This window comes from Elephas maximus, chromosome 4 (assembly GCF_024166365.1).
Source record: "Elephas maximus indicus isolate mEleMax1 chromosome 4, mEleMax1 primary haplotype, whole genome shotgun sequence".
Taxonomy (NCBI): domain Eukaryota; kingdom Metazoa; phylum Chordata; class Mammalia; order Proboscidea; family Elephantidae; genus Elephas; species Elephas maximus.
In genome coordinates, this window is record NC_064822.1 from 185,498,758 (window position 1) to 185,519,199 (window position 20,442).

Here is a 20,442-nt window from a genome sequence, read left to right on the forward strand (position 1 = left end):
ACCCCGAAACACAGATGCCCTTAATCCAGAGTCTGACCCCTGCTGTTTCCCCCCTTACCCTCTGGGGCTCTGAGCCACATCCCTGACCTCAGCATCCTCTGTGGGAAAGGAGGCTGGCGGTCAGTCCTAGGTGGGGGCAGGAGGCCTAGGAGAGGGACGGGTCATGGGGGCTGACTGATGGGCTGCCTGATCTTCTCTGCCAGGGCCTGTATGAGAAGGCGCTGGAGGACAGTGAGAAGGCGCTGGGCCTGGACAGCGAGAACATCCGAGCGCTGTTCCGTAAGGCACGCGCACTTAACGAGCTGGGCCGCCACAAGGAGGCCTATGAGTGCAGCAGCCGGTGCTCCCTGGCCCTGCCCCACGTGAGTGCTGTTTCTGCCCTCCTCTGCTGGCATCCACACTGAGCCGGGCTCTGAGTCCAGGCTCTGAGTCCAGGCTCCAGGCCCTCTGCTCTGGCCCTCACTTGGGCCAAGCCACCACGTCTTTCTGAGCCCCAGTGTCCCCCTCTGTGACATGGAGTTGCAGATACTGATATTAATAGTAGCTCTAACTGTGCGCCTGGCCTTGCGAAACTGGCATTGTGCGTTTCAACTTACTTAACCTTACAACAACTCTGTGAGGTAGCTGCTATTGTTAGGTCTGTTTTAAAGATGAGGAGAGTGAGACACAGAGAGAAAGTAACTTACCCTTCACCACAGCTAGGAGGTGGCAGAGCCAAGATGTGAACCCAGCCTGTCTGATTCCAGAGCTGTACTCATCACTCTGAGAGGACAGGGCTACAGTGAGGAGTAAAAAGGGTGACGTTTGCCCCCGGAACCTGATGTGGGGCTGTCACTGGGTGGGGAAGAGACAATGGGAAATGACCAATAGAGAGTCTTGCTTGTCCCCAGCCTGCCCATGGCAAGGCACATCCCCCCTCCCCACTTATTCATCTACTGAACAAGAATGTACTCACTGCCCACACTTGTGCCCTCAGGGACCCCATGGTCCCCTGAATGTGCAGATGGGGTGGCCCTAGGGCCTAGGCCTGGATCCACCACTGACCCTCTCTGTGAGCTTGGGCAAAGCTCTTCCCCTCTCTCCATGTCAGCCCCACATCTATAAAATGCTGCTGCAACTTTATCCCTGAAGTCAAGGGTGTGAAAGGGCTGTGAGAAGGAGTCCCTACTCTCAGTAACATTTTGGTCTCCCACAGTGATGCTATTGTTGTTGGTTGCTGTTGGGTCGATTCTGACTCACGGCGACCCCACGTGTGCAGAGTAGAACTGCTCCGTAGGGTTTTCGAGGCTGCGACCTTTCAGGAGCAGATCGCCAGGCCTGTGTTTTAAGCCGCTGGGTGGGTTTGAACCACCAACCTTTCAACTAGTAGCCGAGCACTTAACGTTTTGCACCACCGGTTAAATTTTAGAAATACAAAGATAGTATTAAAATCAAAACCCAAAAACTATTCCTCCCCCCCAAAATAAATAAATAAAACAAAAGCATGGTTCCCGTCCCAGCCCCACCAGGCACTGGCTGTGTGGCTTGTCAGTGTCACCTCCAGGGCCTGGCTTCCTTGTCTGTGACATAGGGGGCTGCCAGCAGTACCCCTTGCAGGGTGGCATAGGGATTCCGGGAGTGCTGACCCCAGCCCAGTCCGCCTATGTCTTGCCTTCCCCAGGATGAAAGCGTGACTCAGCTTGGTCAGGAGCTGGCTCAGAAGCTAGGGCTGCGAGTTCGGAAGGCGTATAAGAGGCCCCAGGTAGGTGGCTCTGGGCCTGGGGGCAGATTGGGGGTGGGTGCTCTTGGGAGAGGTGAGTGGAGGGGGTCAGGGCCTGGCTAGGGTGAGAGTTGGGGTGACAGGTGACCCTTCTCGTCCCACTCTGTTGGCTGGAAGCCCTGGAATGACTTTGAGAACCTTTGGAAAAGGCAAAGGCAGCCAGAGCTTCCAGCTCACCTGAGACACCAGCTGTTAAAGCCACTCCCTGGCTGGCTCTGACAGCCCTGGTGGAGAGGCTTGACACTGGCCGCATTGACACTGGAGTCCTTCAGCCTTGTGTTCTCAGTTAAAATATGTGATGCGTATTTGAAATGCTGATCTCTGTTAGTTTTGTTCAGCCAACATGCACTCATTTAGCACCTACCATATGTGATGCAGGAAGGAAGAAGTCAAAGAGGACACCTAGGTTGGGGCCTAAGCTATAGGTGATGCCCTTTACTGAAATGGGGAAGACCTAGGAAGGAACTGGCAGGGGGAGACCTCAAGAGTTCCAAGATCACAAGTCCCAAGCATGGGAATTGCTGAACATGGGCAAGCTGTCTTCATCTTTGCCATCGTCTTCATCATCCATATCATCATCTTCATCGTATTTCTCATTACTGTCATCATTTTATATGTGCCAGGACCCCCAAGTGTCTGTCAGCTTGTCGTACTGAGGGGGCTCGTGTGTTGCTGTGATGCTGGAGACTACGCCACCGGTGTTCAGATACCAGCAGGGTCACCCATGGAGGACAGGTTTCAGCTGAGCTTCCAGACTAAGACAGACTAGGAAGAAGGACCTGGCAGTCTACTTCTGAAAAGCATTAGCCAGTGAAAACCTTGTGAATAGCTGCAGAACATTGCCTGATATAGTGCTGGAAGATGAGCCCCCCAGGTTGGAAGGCACTCAGAAAATGACTGGGGAAGAGCTGCCTCCTCAAAGTAGAGTCGACCTTAATGACTTGGATGGAGTAAAGCTTTCAGGGCCTTCATTTGCTGATGTGGCACGACTGAAAATGAGAAGAAACAGCTGCAAACATCCATTACTAATCAGAACCTGGAATGTACGAAGTATGAATCTAGGAAAATTGGAAATCGTCAAAAATGAAATGGAACGCATAAACATTGATATCCTAGGCATTAGTGAGCTGAAATGGACTGGTATTGGCCATTTTGAATCAGACAATCATATAGTCTACTACGCTGGGAATGACAGCTCAAAGAGAAATGGTGTTGCATTCATCATCAAAAAGAACGTTTCAAGATCTATCCTGGAGTACGACACTGTCAGTGACAGGATAATATCCATACGCCTACAAGGAAGACCAGTTAATACGACTATTATTCAAATATACGCACCAACCACTAGGGCCAAAGATGAAGAAATAGAAGATTTTTATCAGCTGCTGCAGTCTGAAATTGATCAAACATGCAATCAAGATGCATTGATAGTTACTGGCGATTGGAATACAAAAGTTGGAAACGAAGAAGAAGGATCAGTAGTTGGAAAATACGGCCTTGGTGATAGAAACAATGCCAGAGATCGAATGATAGAATTTTGCAAGACCAATGACTTCTTCATTGCAAATACCTTCTTTCACCAACATAAACGGCAACCATACACATGGACCTGGCCAAATGGAACACACAGAAATCAAATTGACTACATCTGTGGAAAGAGACGATGGAAATGCTCAATATCACCAGTCAGAACAAGGCCAGGGGCCGACTGTGGAACAGACCATCAATTGCTCATATGCAAGTTCAAGCTGAAACTGAAGAAAATCAGAGCAAGTCCACGAGAGCCAAAATATGACCTTGAGTATATCCCACCTGAATTTAGAGACCATCTCAAGAATAGATTTGACTCATTGAACCCTAGTGACCGAAGACCAGACGAGTTGTGGATTGACATCAAGGACATCATCTATGAAGAAAGCAAGAGGTCACTGAAAAGACAGGAAGGAAAGAAAAGACCAAGGTAGATGTCAGAGGAGACTCTGAAACTTGCTCTTGAGCATCGAGCAGCTAAAGCAAAAGGAAGAATCAATGAAGTAAAAGAACCGGACAGAAGATTTCAAGGGCCTCTCGAGAAGACAAAGTATTATAATGACGTGCAAAGAGCTGGAGGTGGAAGACCATAAGGGAAGAACACGCTCGGCATTTCTCAAGCTGAAAGAACTTAAGAAAAAATTCAAGCCTTGAGTTGTAATAGTGAAGGATTCTATGGGGAAAATATTAAGTGATGCAGGAAGCATCAGAAGAAAATGGAAAGAATACACAGAGTCATTATACCAAAAAGAATTAGTCGATGTTCAACCATATCAAGAGGTGGCATATGATCAGGAACCGATGGTACTAAAGGAAAAAGTCCAAGCTGCTCTGGAGGCATTGGCAAAAAACAAGGCTCCAGGAATTGTTGGAATATCAATTGAGATGTTTCAACAAACAGATGCAGCGCTGGAGGTGCTCACTTGTCTATGCCAAGAAATATGGAAGACAGGTTCCTGGCCAACTGACTTGAAGAGGTCCATATTTATGCCTATTCTCAAGAAAGGTGATCCAACCGAATGTGGAAATTATAGAACAATGTCATTAATATCACACGCATGCAAAATTTTGCTGAAGATCATTCAAAAGAGCTGTAGCAGTATATCAACAGGGAACTGCCAGAAACTCAGGCCAATTTCAGAAGAGGACGTGGAACCAGGGATATCATTGCTGATGTCAGATGGATCCTGGCTGAAAGCAGAGAATACCAGAAGGATGTTTACGTGTGTTTTATTGACTATGCAAAGGCATTTGACTGTGTGGATCATAACAAACTATGGATGACACTGCGAAGAATGGGAATTCCAGAACACTTAATTGTGCGCATGAGGAACCTTTACATAGATTAAGAAGCAGTTGTTTGGACAGAACAAGGGGATACTGATTGGTTTAAAGTCAGGAAAGATGTGCGTCAGGGTTGTGTTCTTTCACCATACCTATTCAATCTGTATGCTGAACAAATAATATGAGAAGCTGGACTATATGAAGAAGAATGGGGCATCAGGATTGGAGGAAGACTCGTTAACAACCTGCATTATGCAGATGACACAACCTTGCTTGCTGAAAGTGAAGAGGACTTGAAGCACTCACTAATGAAGATCAAAGACCACAGCCTTCAGTATGGATTACACCTCAACATAAAACAAAAATCCTCACAACTAGACCAATGAGCAACATCATGATAAATGGAGAAAAGATTGAAGTTGTCAAGGATTTCATTTTACTTGGATCCACAATCACCAGCCATGGAAGCAGCAGTCAAAAAATCAAAAGATGCATTGCATCGGGCAAATCTGCTACAAAGGACCTCTTCAAAGTGTTGAAGAGCAAAGATGTCACCCTGAAGACTAAGGTGCGCCTGACCCAAGCCATGGTATTTTCAATCACATCATATGCATGTGAAAGCTGGACAATGAATAAGGAAGACAGAAGAAGAGTTGACGCCTTTGAATTGTGGTGTTGGCGAAGAATATTGAATATACCACGGACTGCCAAAAGAAGGAACAAATCTGTCTTGGAAGAAGTGCAGCCAGAATGCTCCTTAGAGGCAAGGATGGCGAAGACTGTGTCTTACATACTTTGGACATGTTGTCAGGAGGGATCAGTCTCTGAAGAAGGACATCATGCTTGGCAGAGTACAGGGTCAGTGGAAAAGAGGAAGACCCTCAACAAGGTGGATTGACACAGTGGCTGCAACAGTGAGCTCAAGCATAACAACGATTGTAAGGATGGCGCAGGACCGGGCAGTGTTTCGTTCCATTGTGCATAGGGTCGCTATGAGTCGGAACCGACTGGATGGCACCTAACAACAACAACATGTGCAAGGAGCTTCATGTAGGAAAGGGTGTGACTCAAAAGCCTCTGCTGTGACCTTGAGCAGGTTGTTCACCCCTCTCCACCTTGGTTTCCTCATGTGGAAAGTGGGGCAGTTACGCCCACCTCCAAGGGCTGACGGGGGAATTAAAATGAGAGGCTGTCTGAGATTCCACCTATTGCCCTGCCTGGCACACAGTAGGAGTGCATTGACGGAGGCTGTCTGCCTGCATCACAGTTGGAGGAAGAGAAAACCTAGCTCACACCTGGTGCCTGCACTTGGGGGTGGGACCCGGAGAGCAGCGCAGATGGCAGGCCTGGGGCAGGGAGTCTGGAAGGCATGGCACACCCCAACTGCGTGTGACAGACCCTCTGCTGCCCTGGCTGGTGGCACCTGAGAATCCTTCCAGAATCTTCATCTCATCTTACCTCTCTCCGATTTCTGGCAGGAACTGGAAACCTTTTCTGCACTCAGTAATGGCACAGCAACTGGCATGGCAGATCAGGTAGGATGGGGGCTGGGACCCTGAGCCCCTTCCCCACTCCCGGTACCAACCTGTTATGCAACATGAGGGGTTTGTATTTACTCTCTGGGTGTAAATAACCGCTGGCAGTGGGTTCAGGGGCATCAGGCTGAGGGCTGGGCTCTATGCTGTCCTTGTCCCATTGCTGTGCACCAGGCACGTGTCCTGGGAACAGGGGGTGACTGGTGGCCTGGACTGGGGTCTGGACTCAGCTCTGGGATCCACAGTGCTTCCACCTGTCCAAGAGGTGGTTCCTGTGACCATAGCAGCAAGCATGGGATGGGCCATGGCTGCTGTGGTAGCCTTGCTCGCAGGCGCCAGCCAGGATGAGGCCTGGGCAGTCTGGTCCCAATTGCCTCTTTCTCCTTCTTAGTCCACCCCTCCTGTCCTGTCTCACTGGACTTTCTGCAAGTCTGTGCCCCAGGCCCAGCTCATGCCTCACTCTGCCTCCAGTGACTCCCCACCCCACCCTGCCTTTTCTCTCCTTTTCATTGTTTGAGGCCCAGCAGAAGTACCCTCCTTACTGCACCCCGCCCCGTCACCCTGCTCCCCTGTGGGGTGCTGCAGAGAGGTGGGAGGGGAGAGCTCAGGCTTTGGACTCTGACAGATAAGGGCCAGCTTGTGCTGTCTGTGTGACCTCAGGCAGTTCCTTCGTCTCTCAGCCTCAGCTTCAGAATCCATGAATTTAGGGTGTTTCGCCCCTCAGCCAGGGTAAGGGAGGAAAGTACTCTGTCACCTAAGAAGTAGGGACCCTGTGGGGCCTGCGATATGGTAACTTCTGATAGCTGCAGTGATACTTACCTATCCCCAGGGCCACGGCCTTTGTAGTGCCCACCCAGGCCTGGCTTGTTCTGGAGGTCGTAGCTGGTCCAGCACACCTGTTAGACTCTGCAGCCGCCACATGGGAGCTGCTCAGGTGGACTTCGAGGGATTCTGGAAAGTAAAGGACAGGCCATAAACCTTGACAGAGCCTGGTGGCCGGCCACCTCATTGTACATAAGGGGAAACTGAGGCAGAAAGTGGAGAGGCAAGGTGGTAGCAGATGCTTTCCAGCACTTTCATTTGTTCACTCAGCAGACTCCCACCAGGCTGACCCTGGTGGAGCAGGCTGGGCCTGGTGCAGCCCTAACCCTGGGCACCAGTGCCCCTGAGCCTCCATCTCCTCCTCTTCACGGGGGCCATTTCTTGAGTGGAAGGTCTAAAAATAGCAATGGAAAGTGCAAGCCACGGGGCCAGTGATGTGGCCAAGTGCTGGATTCTGTTGGTGCCCTGGGTGGCCCTCTGTGGGGTTGTGAGCAGTGATGCCTAGGGAGGAGGGGGCCCAGGGGACCCTGAGTGTTGGACGCCACAGCCTTCTCACCTGCCTGCCTAACTCGTCCTTCCCTCTCTCCACAGGGAACTTCCAATGGATTGGGGTCTATCGATGACATTGAAACAGGTAGTGTCCCTGGTGCAAGGGGATAGGTGAGCTGGGACCCAGGCGAGGTCTCAGTCCCTCACCCCAAGAGCCCTGGGAGGTCAGGTACATGAAGCCCTTAGCCTCAGACACATAGATGGAGGCTCTGAGGGGCACCCTGGGGACTGCCTGAGGCATGAATAAAATGAGGGGGCTGAGGAGCAACAGACCCCCTCAAGAAGGGAAGAGCAGCGCTCCAGGCCGGCCTGTGTCCTCTGCCTGACCAGTAAGCCCACCTCTCTCAGGGTCTCTCCTCTTTTCACTGGCTTCCAGGAAGGGGCACGTTTTTAAAGTGCCCCTTGGAGAGAATGTTGCTTACCCCAGAGGTAGGAGGCAACGATCATGGATATTCTGGCCCTGAGCCATCTTGTCGGGGAGCTAGTGGAAGGCTAAGGGGCCCTCTCCTGCTCTGGGGCTACCGTCCTTGACTGTGGCTGAGTGTCCACCAAGGGGTTGGGCTAGGGCCAGGCAGGGTACCTGGCAGGAGCTGGGGGCAAGAGAGAAGAGGTTGGAATAGGACTGTAGGGCCCTGGGACACCTCCTCCCTCCACCAAGCAGGACCCTCTGCGACTGCTGAGCCCATCGCCCCTTCCACAGACTGCTACGTGGACCTGCGAGGCTCCCCGGCCCCCCTGCCCTCCACCCCCACGATGCCCCTGTTCCCCCACGTTCTGGACCTGCTGGCCCCCTTGGACAGCGGCAGCAGGGTCTTCCCCAGCACTGAGAGCCTGGACGACTTCTCCGATGGGGACGTTTTTGGTCCGGAGCTGGACACTCTCCTGGACTCACTGGTGAGGGTGCCACTGCCTTTTTTCTGCTCCCCTAGGCCCCCACCAGACTCCATCACACTCCTCCTCATATCCATGAGGGGCTGCTATGTCACAGCTAGGGAAACTGAGGCGTAGAAAGGGAACACAATCTGAAGCTGCAGAGTACACAACCAGAAGGATCGTGAAGACCCCTGGCGTCTCCCCAATGGACAGGCCGGGGGCTGAGGGCCGGAGCAGGGCTGGCTGCCCCCTGCCCAGAGTTCCCGATTCTGCGTTCTCCTCTGACCGCTCCTCCCTGTCCCCCATCCCAGTCTCTAGTCCAGAGTGGCCTGCCTGGCAGCGGCCTGCCCAGTGAGTTGCCCCAGCTGATACCCGTGTTCCCTGGCGGGACCCCACTGCTGCCACCTGTGGTGGGTGGCTCCGTGCCCGTCTCCAGCCCGCTGCCCCCCGCCTCCTTTGGCCTCGTCATGGACTCCTCCAAGAAGCTGGCCGCCTCCATGCTGGATGCCCTCGACCCTCCAGGCTCCACTCTGGACTCCCTAGACCTACTGCCGTACTCTGAGACACGGCTGGATGCCCTTGACAGCTTTGGGTCGGCCCGCAGCTCCCTGGACAAGCCTGACTCCTTCTCCGTGGGTGAGGCCTGGGAAGCACCTTCACCCCCAACCTCTATGACCGTTTGAAGAGTGCTCTCATATCCAGTCTCTGGGGGTTCCCCTTGGGAGGTGGAGTCACTCCTGGTTTGCAGATGAGGGTGCTAAGTTTCAGAGAGGGCAAGTGATTTGCCCGATGTCATTCAGCTGCTGAGTGTGGAGTTGGGGTGGCCACCCCCGCTGTCCTTGCCAAGAGGGGCCAGGACCATGTCTGTGCACTGCTGTGTGTCCTGCAGCTCAGCACTGGTGGTTGGGGCTGAGCCTGAGAGTGGGACGTCTTGTGCAAGATCAGATGGAGCCGAGCTGGGTCATCCAGGACACCTGAGCTCCTGGCTGGCAAGGCTCAGACCCCACGGGGATGATCATGAGGCATGGGGAGGGCATGAGGCCCTGTGCTCCCAGCACCACTTGGGCTGGGTGCCGAGGACCCATGTGGGCCTTGAGGAACTCCCTGTGGAATAGTCAGACATACTCGGAGCCCAGCTGAGAGAAGGATTCCTGGGCTGTGGGAGCCCAGAGGAGGCCTCCCCAGCGCAGGACCAAGACTTCCTGGAGGAGGTGATGGCTGAGAGGGGTCTTGAAGGAGGGACCCCCATTTGCAATGCAGAGGGAACTATGTAAGCAGATGGTGGACTGGCAGAGCAGTTGTCCAGAGGGGCAGGAGGGTGGCGGCTTTTCAAGACATGAGACTCACCTCAGAGGACCTGTAAGCCAAGCCAAGAAGCTTGGCCTCCATCGTGTGGGCAGTGGGAGGTGGAAGGTTTTAAGCAAGGCGTGGCCATGCTCAGACTCAGGCTTGTCTGTTCCAGGGCAGTGGCCACTGGGGTGGAGAGGGGACAGTTGAGATCAGCCTGAGTGGGGGAGGCTGGGTGGCCTGGGATGGCTTCTGTGAATTGGAAACATGTAAGAAAAAGCCTTGGGATGGTCCCTTGCGCCCTCCAGAGCTAGGCAGGTGACCCGTGTTCTTCTCCCTGTCCAGAGGAGACCAATGCACAGGACCATCGTCCCCCAAGTGGTACTCAGAAGCTAGCCCCCTCGGTGAGTGACTTGGTGGGATCTGTGACTAGGAGGCCTCTCATGCCCTCCGGGGGTTAGGTGGAGAGTGGTCATGGGTTCTAGGATGGGTGGTGAGCCCTCTGCATGAGTGGGTTAGGGAGGGTCATCGAGCGTCCCCTGGTGCCCCAGGCTGGCCCTTCTCCAGTACCCAAGATGGCTGACCTCCTCCTGTCACAGCCAGAGCCCTTCATGCCCAACACTGCGCTGCTCATCAAGAACCCCTTGGCTGCCACCCACGAGTTCAAGCAGGCCTGCCAGCTCTGTTACCCTAAGACAGGTAAGGTCATGCCTACAGATGGCACAGCCACTGCCCAAGACATACTGAGGATCACAGGTGTTTAGAATTCCAGAAGGAGAATCCTCATGGACTCTCCAGAAGTTAGTGCAGCAAAACAGAAACCACTCCAGGTATTTCGGGCAGAAGGGATGCAGTACGGGAGTTAGGCACTTTCAAAACTGTTGGAAAGGCTGGAGAGGCAGAAGCCAGGAGACTCCATTGGGCCTTGAGGCCACCTCTCCACCAACCTAGTCTGTGCTGTGCTGCCCTCACACTGAGGTCAGGAAGCTGCAAGGAACTGCTGGCCGCATCAAGGTGACCACATGGCCCTCAGGCTGGGAGCTGGCAGTGGTGTGCAGGGTCCACTTGGACACTGCAAAAACACAACTGCTAAAGCTAAATGAAAAGCAGCCTGCACTGCTGTCACACGAGGGCATCTCACTGGGTGGATGTAAGCCTTACCCAGAACCCAGTCAGCAAAGGACTCGAGAAATGTAGTTGTTGGTTCCCAGACCCTGCGAGTCAGGATGATGATAAGGAGTTCAGAACTGAGTCCCAGAGCCAAGAATCAATATTCAACACACCTGTTGATGTTATTAGGTGCCATTGAGTTGGTTCCCACTCATAGTGACCCTGTGTACAACGGAACGGAGCACTGCCTGGTCCTGCATCATCCTCACGATTGTTACTATGTTTGAGCCCATTGTTGCAGCCACTGTGCCAGTCCATCTCCTCCAGGGTCTTCCTCTTTTTCACTGACCCTCTACTTTACCAAGTATGACGTCCTTCTCCAGGGACTGGTCCCCCCTGATAACACATCCTAAGTTCATGAGACAAAGTCTCACCATCCTTGCTTCCAAGGAACACTCTGGCTGTACTTTTTCCAAGACAGGTTTGTTCATTGTTTTGGCAGTCCATGGTATATTCAATATTCTTCGCCAACACCGTAATCCAAAGGCATCAATTTTTCGGTCTTCCTTATTCATTGTCTAGCTTTTACATACATACGACGTGACTGAATACACCATGGCTTGGGTCAGGTGCACTGTCTTAGTTATTTAGTGCTGCCATAACAGAAATACCACAAGTAGATGGCTTTAACAAAGAGAAATTTATTTTCTCATAGTCAGTAAGTAGGTTACAAGTCCAAATTCAGGGCGTTGGCTCCAGGAGAAGGCTTTCTCTCTGTCAGTTCTGGAAGCAGGTCCTTGTCCTGAGTGAGGAGCTTCTCAGGCTCAGGGACCTTGAGTCCGAAGGACATGCCCTGCTCCTGGTACTGCTTTCTTGGTGGTATGAGTTCCCCAGCTCTCTGCTAGCTTTCCTTTCCTTTTTCTCTTGAGAGATAAAAGGTGGTGCAGGCCACATCCAGGGGAAACTCCCTTTACATTGGATTAGGGTTGTGACCTGGGTAAGGGTGGTATTACAATCCTACCCTAATCCTTTTAACATAAAATTACAATCACAAATGGAGGGGATGCTGGAAATCATGGCCCAGCCAGATTGATACAGACATTTTGGGGGGGACATAATTCAATCCATGACACACACCTCAGCTCTCAAAATGACATCCTTGCTTTTTAACACTTTAAAGAAGTCTTTTGCAGCAGACTTGCCCAGTGCAATATGTCATTCGATTTCTTGACTTCCGCTTCCATGGGCATTGATTATGGATCCAACTAAAACAAAATCCTTGACAATTTCAGCCTTTTCTCTGTTTATCATGATGTTGCTTATTGGTCAGTTATGAGGATTTTTGTTTTCTTTATGTTGAAGTACAGTCCATACAGAAGGCTGTGGTCTTTGATCTTATCAGTTCTCTTTGCTTTCAGCAAGCAAGGTTGTATCATCTGTGTATCGCAGGTTAATGAATCTTCCACCAATCCTAATGACACGTCCTCCTTCACATAGTCCAGCTTCCGGGATTGTTTGCTCACTGGCATAGATTGAATTGTGTCCTGCAAAAATATCTGCCAACTTGACTAGGCCATGATTCCCAGTATTGTGTGATTGTCCACCATTTTGTCATCTGATGGGATTTTCCCCTGTGTGTTGTAAATCCTACCTCTGTAATGTTAAGGAGGCAGGATTAAAGGCAGTTATGTTAATGAGGCAGGACTCTATCAACAAGATTTGGTTGTATCTTAAATAAGCCCCTTTAAGATACAAAAGAGAGAAGGAAGCAGAGAGACAGGGGTACCACATGCCACCAAGACAGTAGTGCTGGGAGCAGAGCACATCCTTTGTACCCGGGATCCCTGCATGGAAAAGCTCCTAGACTAAGGGAATATTTATCACAAGGACTTTCCTCCAGAGCTGACAGAGAGAGAAAGCCTTTCCCTGGAGCTGCTGCCCCGAACTTGGACTTCTAGCGTACTAGACAGTGAGAGAATAAACTTCTGTTTGTTAAAGCCATCAGCTTGTTCTGTTTCTGTTACAGCAGCCCAGGATGACTAAGACACTCAGCATACAGACTGAATAAGTATGGGGAAAGGATACAACTCTGATGCACACTTTTCCTGATTTTAAACCGCACAGTATCCCTTCGTTCTGTTTGAACAACTGCCTCTTGTTCTACGTTCAGGTTCTACAAGCATAATTAAGTATTCTAGAATTCCCATTCTCTACAATATTATGCATAATTTGTTATGATCCATACAGTCGAATGCCTTTGCATAGTCAGTAAAACACAGGTAAACATCCTTCTGGTATTCTCTGCTTTCAGCCAGGATCCATCTGACATCAGCAATGATATCCCTGGTTCCCTGTCCTCTTCTGAATCCAGCTTGAATTTCTGGGAGTTCCCTGTCGATGTACTGCTGCAGCTCTTTTTGAATGATCTTCAGCAAAATTTTGCTTATGTATGGTATTAATGATATTGTTTGATAATTTCAGTATTCTGTTGGATCACCTTTCTTTGGAATGGGCACAAATATGTATCTCTTCCTGTCTGTTGGCCAGGTAGCTGTCTTGCAAATTTCTTGGCATAGATAAGGGAGCCCCTCCTGCTTTGGATCCCTTTGTTGAAATCTCTCTCTCAGCTGGTATTCTGTCAATTCCTGGAGCCTGGTTTTTCACCAATGCCTTCAGTGCAGCTTGGACTTTTTCCTTTAATACTATCGGTTCTTGATCATATGCTACCTCCTGAAATGGTTGGACATTGACCAGTTCTTTTTGGTACAATGACTTTTTGTATTCCTTCCATCTTCTTTTGATGCTTCCTGGGTCATTCAATATTTTGCCCATAGAATACGTCCAAATTGCAACATGAGGCTTGAATTTTGTCTTCAGCGTTCTCAGCTTAAGAAATGCTGAGCATGTTCTTCTCTTTTGCTTTTCTGTCTCCAGGTCATTGCACATGTCATAATAATATTTTACTTTGTCTTCTCAAGCTGCCATTTGAAATCTTCTGTTCAACTCTAACTCTTTTACTTCATCATTTCCTCCATTCCCTTTAGCTACTTGACGTTCAAGAGCAATGTTTCAGAGTCATCCATTTTGATCTTTTCTTCCTTTTTAATGACCTTTTGCTTCAGACTTGCAGAATTCTAGACTCTTAGACACATGGCATTCCATTTGCCAGAATCCCATGGTCCTAAAATTTTAGAATGGTATTCTCTCAGTGTCCCAGTTAATCTTAACCCCAGCTAATTTTTAACTGCTAATTAAAACTCTTAGCAGTCTGGAAGTGATAATGTCAGGCGACTGACAGGAGCTTAGAGGTCATCTCGTTGCTATTATCCACCCCTCTGGAACTCCCCACGGACACATATTTCATTGCTCAGACCCCAGACATGCTGGGGCAGGGGACAGTCCACTCTCTTGTTGGAGGGCTCTGCCTATGAGAAATTTCTTCCCCAAGTGGAACTCAAACCTGCCTCCCCAATCTGAGCGTCCCCACTCCCTGCTGCTGGGAGGCCGACGAAGGCCCAATTAGTTGGTACACACCTGGTGCTGGCCAAGTTAACGTCACCTCGGGTCCCCACAGGGCTCTTTCCTCTCAGTCTCTGAGAATTACAAGGTCCTCCCCGTCCCCTGCCTGTTGTCTGGGGAAAGGTGGCCCTTGATCAGAAGACTTCAGAGGACTAGAGAAGGGAAAGGAGTGAGAGACGGAGCATAAATTCAGACCTGCTGCCCCGGGCCAGGAAAGGGAAGGGGATACTTATGGGGGCTGCTCTCACACTACCTTCACAATTCTCTGGAGGAACACTCAGATGGTTAGGCTCGCTAGACAGAGTGATGATAGAAATGGGGGGATGCCATAAAGGGGCTGCTTGGAGAGGGCCCCCCCTCAACATAGGCCCACAGCTTCCCGGGCACACAGAGCAAAGGAAGGTGTGGCAGGGCTGGTGGGAGGCCCAGATTAGGGGAGGTGGGTTTTCTGGCTGGCAAGGGGGCTAATTCCCACCTACTGCTTGGGCCTGCCAGCTGTGACCCTTCAGTTCTGTTTCCTGAATCATGTCCCTGTCCACCCTTGTCCACAGGCCCCAGGGCAGGCGACTACACCTACCGAGAGGGCCTTGAGCACAAGTGCAAGCGGGACATCCTACTCGGCCGGCTCCGGAGCACTGAGGACCAGACCTGGAAACGCATCCGGCCCCGGCCCACCAAGACCAGCTTCGTGGGCTCCTACTACCTGTGTAAAGGTGGGTGGGCGGCGACAGGGGTGGAGGGGCCACCCGCCCCTCTGCTCCCCATCATAGCCTCTGAGGGAGACAAGGTAGATGGTCCACAGCCCACTCAGTGCTCTAGGGGTACCACACAGCCTCTGAGGGAGACAGAGCAGGAAGTCCTCAACCTACTCTGTGCTCTGGGGGTACCATACAGCCTCTGAGGGAGACAGAGCAGACAGTCCTCAGCCCGCTTGGTAGTCTAGGGGTACCACATGGCCTCTGAAGGAGACATAACAGGCAGTCCTCAGCCTGTTTGGGGCTCTGGGGGCACCAGAGGAGCCTAAGGCCCATTGAGGAGGAGTGTTCCATCTGAACAAGCACCTCTTGTCCTTCTGACTGGCCTCTGCAGAGAGGTGGGAGACATTCAGACGTTAAAGTCAAGCTGGAGCCTGCTGCGGCCCACACTCTTGAGCCTAAGTGTCAAACAGTTGATGGAGCTGGTTTCTGTTACCACCACAGAGTGGGACTCAGTGTTCCCACTGTTGTGAGGACACGAGGAGGAGCCATGTGAAGGAGGACTGGCACCTAGTAAGGGTTCAGTGAATGTTTAGCCCTTTTTGACTATTACGTTGTCATTGTCTTCACTCCTCGCTTGTGTCAGTTGGGTTAGTATTAACTGGACACTTGTATGTACCTTATCCTCTCTCTTTTGTTCCCCAGATAAGCATCTTGGTCCAGTCTATATGGCAGAATAAAAATAGTGACAATTCTGTCAGCAGTGTGTAGCATAGCCTTTTTGTACATGCACCCTGACAACAACTCTGTATGAAGTGTGGAGGCCTCTGGAGTCTTCCCTGGTCCTCCCAAGCCCTTCCCTGCTCCTCCCAGACCTGTACTGGCTCCACCCAGGCCTGCCCTCACTTCTCCCAGGCCTGCCCCTGCTCCTCCCAGACTTGTGGTGGCCCCACCCAGGCCTGCCCTCACTCCTCCCAGGGCTTGCCCAGTCCCTCCCAGGCTTCCCCCCAACCCCGCCCCAGACCTATGCTGGCTCCACCCAGGCCTGCCCTCACTCCTCCCAGGCCTGCCCAGCTCCTCCCAGGCCCGCCCCTGCTCCACGTAGGCCCATCCCCGCCCATGGCTGTAGCCCATCTTGGCCTTTCTGGACCTGCTCATTGTCCACGTGGAGACAGGCTGGTCTTCCTAATAAAACACCTCAAGGACACAGCACCCCTGGGGTTGAACCCCTCCGCTGACCACTCCCTATGGCCAATGGGATGAGGTCCAGACTCTACAATGAGGCTGATAAGTCCCCAGACCTCCTCCCACCCTTCTGCCTTAAGCATTCCTGGAATACACACCGACCCCCCTCTTGACTCCTTTGCACACACTGTGCCCTTTTGTTGTGTTCACCGTCTGGTCCACCTTCAGGCAGCTGGTCTTGGGAAGCCCTTCCCTGCAGTGCCTCCTCCAAGCCCACCTGCACCCCAGCCCCAGGGGCAATCCTGTGGCCGCTTGTCCTTGTGTTTCTAGAGCCCACAGAGGAGCAGGACAGGGCAGACTTAGAACGAACGGGAGGGAGGGAGAGAAAGGGAAATAGGCCCCAGGACCAGGAAATGGCAGGCCTCTGGATCCCAAGCCTGCTTCCCTCGCCCTGGACTCCCCGGTACCCTGGCACTCAGGTGTTTTATTTATTATTTCTTTTGATCCCCACAACAACCTGGTGTCCTCAGTTTATGGTAAAGGCAGCCTAGTTTCAGGGAATAGCTTGGCTAGAGTTGCCCAGCTGGATCCCAGCCCGTCTGTCTGATGCCAGAGCCCATGTCTTAACCCTGTACTGTTATCTTTCTGGTGAATAGTAATGAAAAACACACTCACATTTCTTTACTATTATTTTTTGATAATACTATGTTTTCAGTGAAAGTTTACATAGTAGGCTAAGTCTTAACCCATTGTCTTCAAGTTGGTTCTGACTCATAGCAACCCTAAAGGTCAGAGTAGAACTGCCCCATAGGGTTTCCAATGAGTGCCTGGTGGATTCGAACTGCCAACCTTTTGATCAGCAGTTGTAACTCTTAACCACTACGCCACCAGAGTTTCCTATAGCAGGTTAAGTTCTCTTCTAACAATTTAATAATTACTACACATACTGTTCAGTGACATTGGGTATGTTTTTCACAATGTATTAACATCCTTATTCATTCTCCCCTGGATCTTTCACTTCCAGTAATCTGGTTTCCCTATCCCCTTACCCTTTCATCTTTGCTTTAGAGTAATTGTTGACCATTGGTTCTCACATAGATGATTTTGTAAAAGTGCACAGCACTTGTTGGTAATAGTTTTTCTTTTCTGAGCCACTCTGTTATTTAGCTAAAAGGGGCCTTCAGGGGGCAGTTTCAGTTCAAGGTTTATGGAGTATCTCAGGACCATAGTCTTGGGGAGACTTCTAGTCTCCACTGGTCCAGTACTTCTGGACGTTTTAAGAATTTGTGTTCTGCTCCACATTTTTCTCCCATTCTGTCAGAATCCACCTATCATGGCCCTGATCAGAATGATCATTAATGGTGGCTGGGCACCATCTAGTTCTTCTGGTCTCAGGGTAGATGGGGCCATGGTTTGTGTAGACTGTTAGTCCTATAGACTAGTTTTTTCTCTGAGTCTCTGGTTTCCTCCTTTCTCTTTTGCTCCGGATGAGATGAAATCAAGAGTTGTATTTTAGAGAACTTGTATTTATTTGGAGTCGTGTGTACTTCTACAAAGTCCTTTTCATACCTTCAGTCTTCCTTGATTCACAAAAGGCAACCCTGTGGGATGGGATCAGCTGGAGTGAAGATCACCTGCAGGTTCCCCCAACCAAACACTTCCCAATATAGAGCAGAGAAGGGCTCCTGGCCTCTGGGAAGGGCTCTGCCCCTCGGACTCCTGTGTGAGGCAGCCCAGCCACCTCACCTGGGACGAGAGGAGCTGCTACCCACCCAGGGGCACCAGGCATGGTGGTGGCCATGGTGGCGCTGCGGGCTGCCATCCCCGCCTGGCGGAACGTGTGTCCTGTTGCCTTTTTGCAGACATGATTAACAAGCAGGACTGTAAGTACGGGGATAACTGCACCTTCGCCTACCATCAGGAGGAGATCGACGTGTGGACTGAGGAGCGGAAGGGCACCCTCAACCGCGACCTACTCTTCGACCCGCTGGGGGGCATCAAGCGTGGCAGTCTCACTATCGCCAAGCTCCTTAAGGAGCACCAGGGCATCTTCACCTTTCTCTGCGAGGTACCAGCCTGCCCACCCCCCTATCTGGCCTGCCCCCTCCTCAGTCTGTGGTGCAGGTCCTTGGGCCGTCAGAACCTTTAGGCCCTGGATCCTGTCATGCTGGAGCCTGGAGCCTAGCTAGCCCCGCATTTTGTGGAGGAGGAAATTGAGGGCAGAGAGAGGAGTAACAACCCTCACACCTGTTCTTGCCAATGGCTGGTCCCATCCAGGCTCAGAGCTGGGTGTTCCGTGTCCTCGTCCCATCTTCCCAGCAGCCTTGCCAGGCAGGTACGATTGGCCCCATTTTATAGACGATGAAGCTGAGGCTCACGGAGCTGGAGCGGTTGCCCTGAGTCTGCATGGCTGGCTTAATACAGACCTGAGGTTCGAACCGAGGCACCCAGTCCCCAGAGCCCATGCCTGGTTCCCAGTGCCAGCTGCCAGTGAGGGTCCTCACAGCCAGGTCCCTATGAAGCAGGCCCACTGGGGGCTTGCCCAGGGCTGCCCACGAATCCCTGTTGTGGGCACAGCATGTTGGGCGCTGCCCGCTGTCCCAGGCAAGGTGTCCACGGCCTCGCTTTTCACCCCTCCCGCCACATCCTTCTTGTGTTTCTGTGTGTCTCAGACCCTTCGAGGCTCCAGTCTCTGCAACTCCACCAAGCTGTTGTTAATTTCCTCCACAGAGTTGTCACAGAGACCCTGCCTAGGCTCAGGGGTGAGCTTGGCCCCCAGCCTCCCCAGCCAGGCCTACCATATTCAGAGCAGGGCCACGTCTGATCAGTGTGGACCCTTAGCGGGTGTGGTATGGCCCAGCCTGGCCCTCCTACACCTGCTCCCTTCAGAGACTGATGGGCCTGGGAGTCACAGCGGGCAGTAGTGGGCAGTTTCAAAGCACCTGCCTTCCGTTATACCTTTCTTGTCCTTTCACAGTGAGCCTGTGGGACAAAGCAGGTGTGGTTGTCCCCATCTCACAATGAGGGAACTGAGGCTCAGACAGGAGTAACCCCCACCCCAGGCATTTGGAGTGGGAGGATCAGAGAGAAGGAGGGAGGGGAAGGGAGCCCAGGCCCAGGTCATCTGTAAGCTCAGCCAGAGAGGGGCCACAGACCCTGGGAGCCACTTCCTCACTCTCCTGACCTAGGCCAGGGTATGCGAGGTCCCTGCTGCCCCCTCCCCGGATGGGCTTGGAGGATCCTGGCCCACCCCCTCCCTGGGTAGCCATGCGGAGTCCCCTACACTTTCCCCTGGTGACCATGCCAGGTCCTTGCCCGCCTCCTCCCAGGTAGCCATGCAGGATCCCAGCCCACCCCCTCCCCAGATGGCCATGTGGAATCCCCCACCCCCTCCCTGGGTGACCATATAGGGTCCCAGCCCATCCCCAGCCTGGGTGGCCATGCAGAGTCCCAGCCCACCCTCTCTGCAGGTGGTCGTGTGGGGTCCCTCGCCCCCTCCCTGGGTGGCCATGCAGGGTCCCAGCCCGCCCCCTCCCTGGGCAGATCTGCTTTGACAGTAAACCCCGGATCATCAGCAAGGGCACCAAGGACTCTCCATCTGTCTGCTCTAACCTGGCCGCCAAGCACAGCTTCCACAACAACAAGTGAGTGGGCCCACAGCCGGCCTCTGTGGTCAGGGGCGGTGCAGAGTTGGGAGGAGAGTCTGCTAGGGCAGCTCAGATGGCTGGGGAACAGCTGAGGCCAATGGGTGTCCCTGGCTGTCAAGGCAAGGGGCGGATTTGGGCCTACCGTGTGCCAGCCATGCGCCTGGAAGCCCGGAAGCACGCTGTTGAGCACCCTCCGCCCACTCCAGGCATCCCCTGCAACATCCTGTGAGGGTGGAGTGAGTGTCCATTTTACAGATGAGGAAGCTGAAGCTTGGGAGTAGCTTACCAGCAGGCAAGGGCACAGGGCCAGGCTCCTGACTCCGGTCCAGGCTCTCCACTGTGTGGCATCAGCGACAGATGGTGCTGGGGAGGGCCTGGAAGGGCTGGCGCGGCCTTTGCTCCCTCTTGCTCCCCATGGCTCTGCCTCAGCGTGGTTGCTGGTGCCCAGCCCCTGGCATCAGACAGACCTGGGCCCAAATCCTGGCCTGGCCAACAGCCTGCTTCATGTCCTCTGGCTACTCTAACCCTCAGTCTCCTCATCTGCAAAGGAGATCTTGATCCTGATTTTCTAGGGCTGCTGGGAGGGTAATTCAGGTTCCTGACCCAGAGAGTGTTGAACGACCGTTCATCTGAATGCAGGCCAGCTC

The 20,442-nt window shown here is 52.4% G+C and overlaps 1 protein-coding gene across 3 annotated transcripts in view; it reads left to right on the forward strand.

Annotated features, from left to right (window-relative positions):
- ZC3H7B (zinc finger CCCH-type containing 7B) overlaps positions 1-20,442 on the forward strand; it is a 58,637-nt gene that overhangs the window by 26,615 nt on the left and 11,580 nt on the right. The window contains exons 5-15 of one of the 3 annotated variants that reach the window (XM_049884480.1): positions 204-362; positions 1,661-1,741; positions 6,052-6,108; positions 7,522-7,564; positions 8,180-8,373; positions 8,664-8,988; positions 9,985-10,043; positions 10,191-10,338; positions 14,820-14,981; positions 18,011-18,216; positions 19,692-19,792. In XM_049884480.1, coding sequence (XP_049740437.1) covers positions 204-362; positions 1,661-1,741; positions 6,052-6,108; positions 7,522-7,564; positions 8,180-8,373; positions 8,664-8,988; positions 9,985-10,043; positions 10,191-10,338; positions 14,820-14,981; positions 18,011-18,216; positions 19,692-19,792 — 1,535 coding nt within the window. The remainder of the gene's footprint in view (positions 1-203; positions 363-1,660; positions 1,742-6,051; positions 6,109-7,521; positions 7,565-8,179; positions 8,374-8,663; positions 8,989-9,984; positions 10,044-10,190; positions 10,339-14,819; positions 14,982-18,010; positions 18,217-19,691; positions 19,793-20,442) is intronic. The other 2 variants (XM_049884481.1, XM_049884482.1) reach the window with 2 other exon arrangements.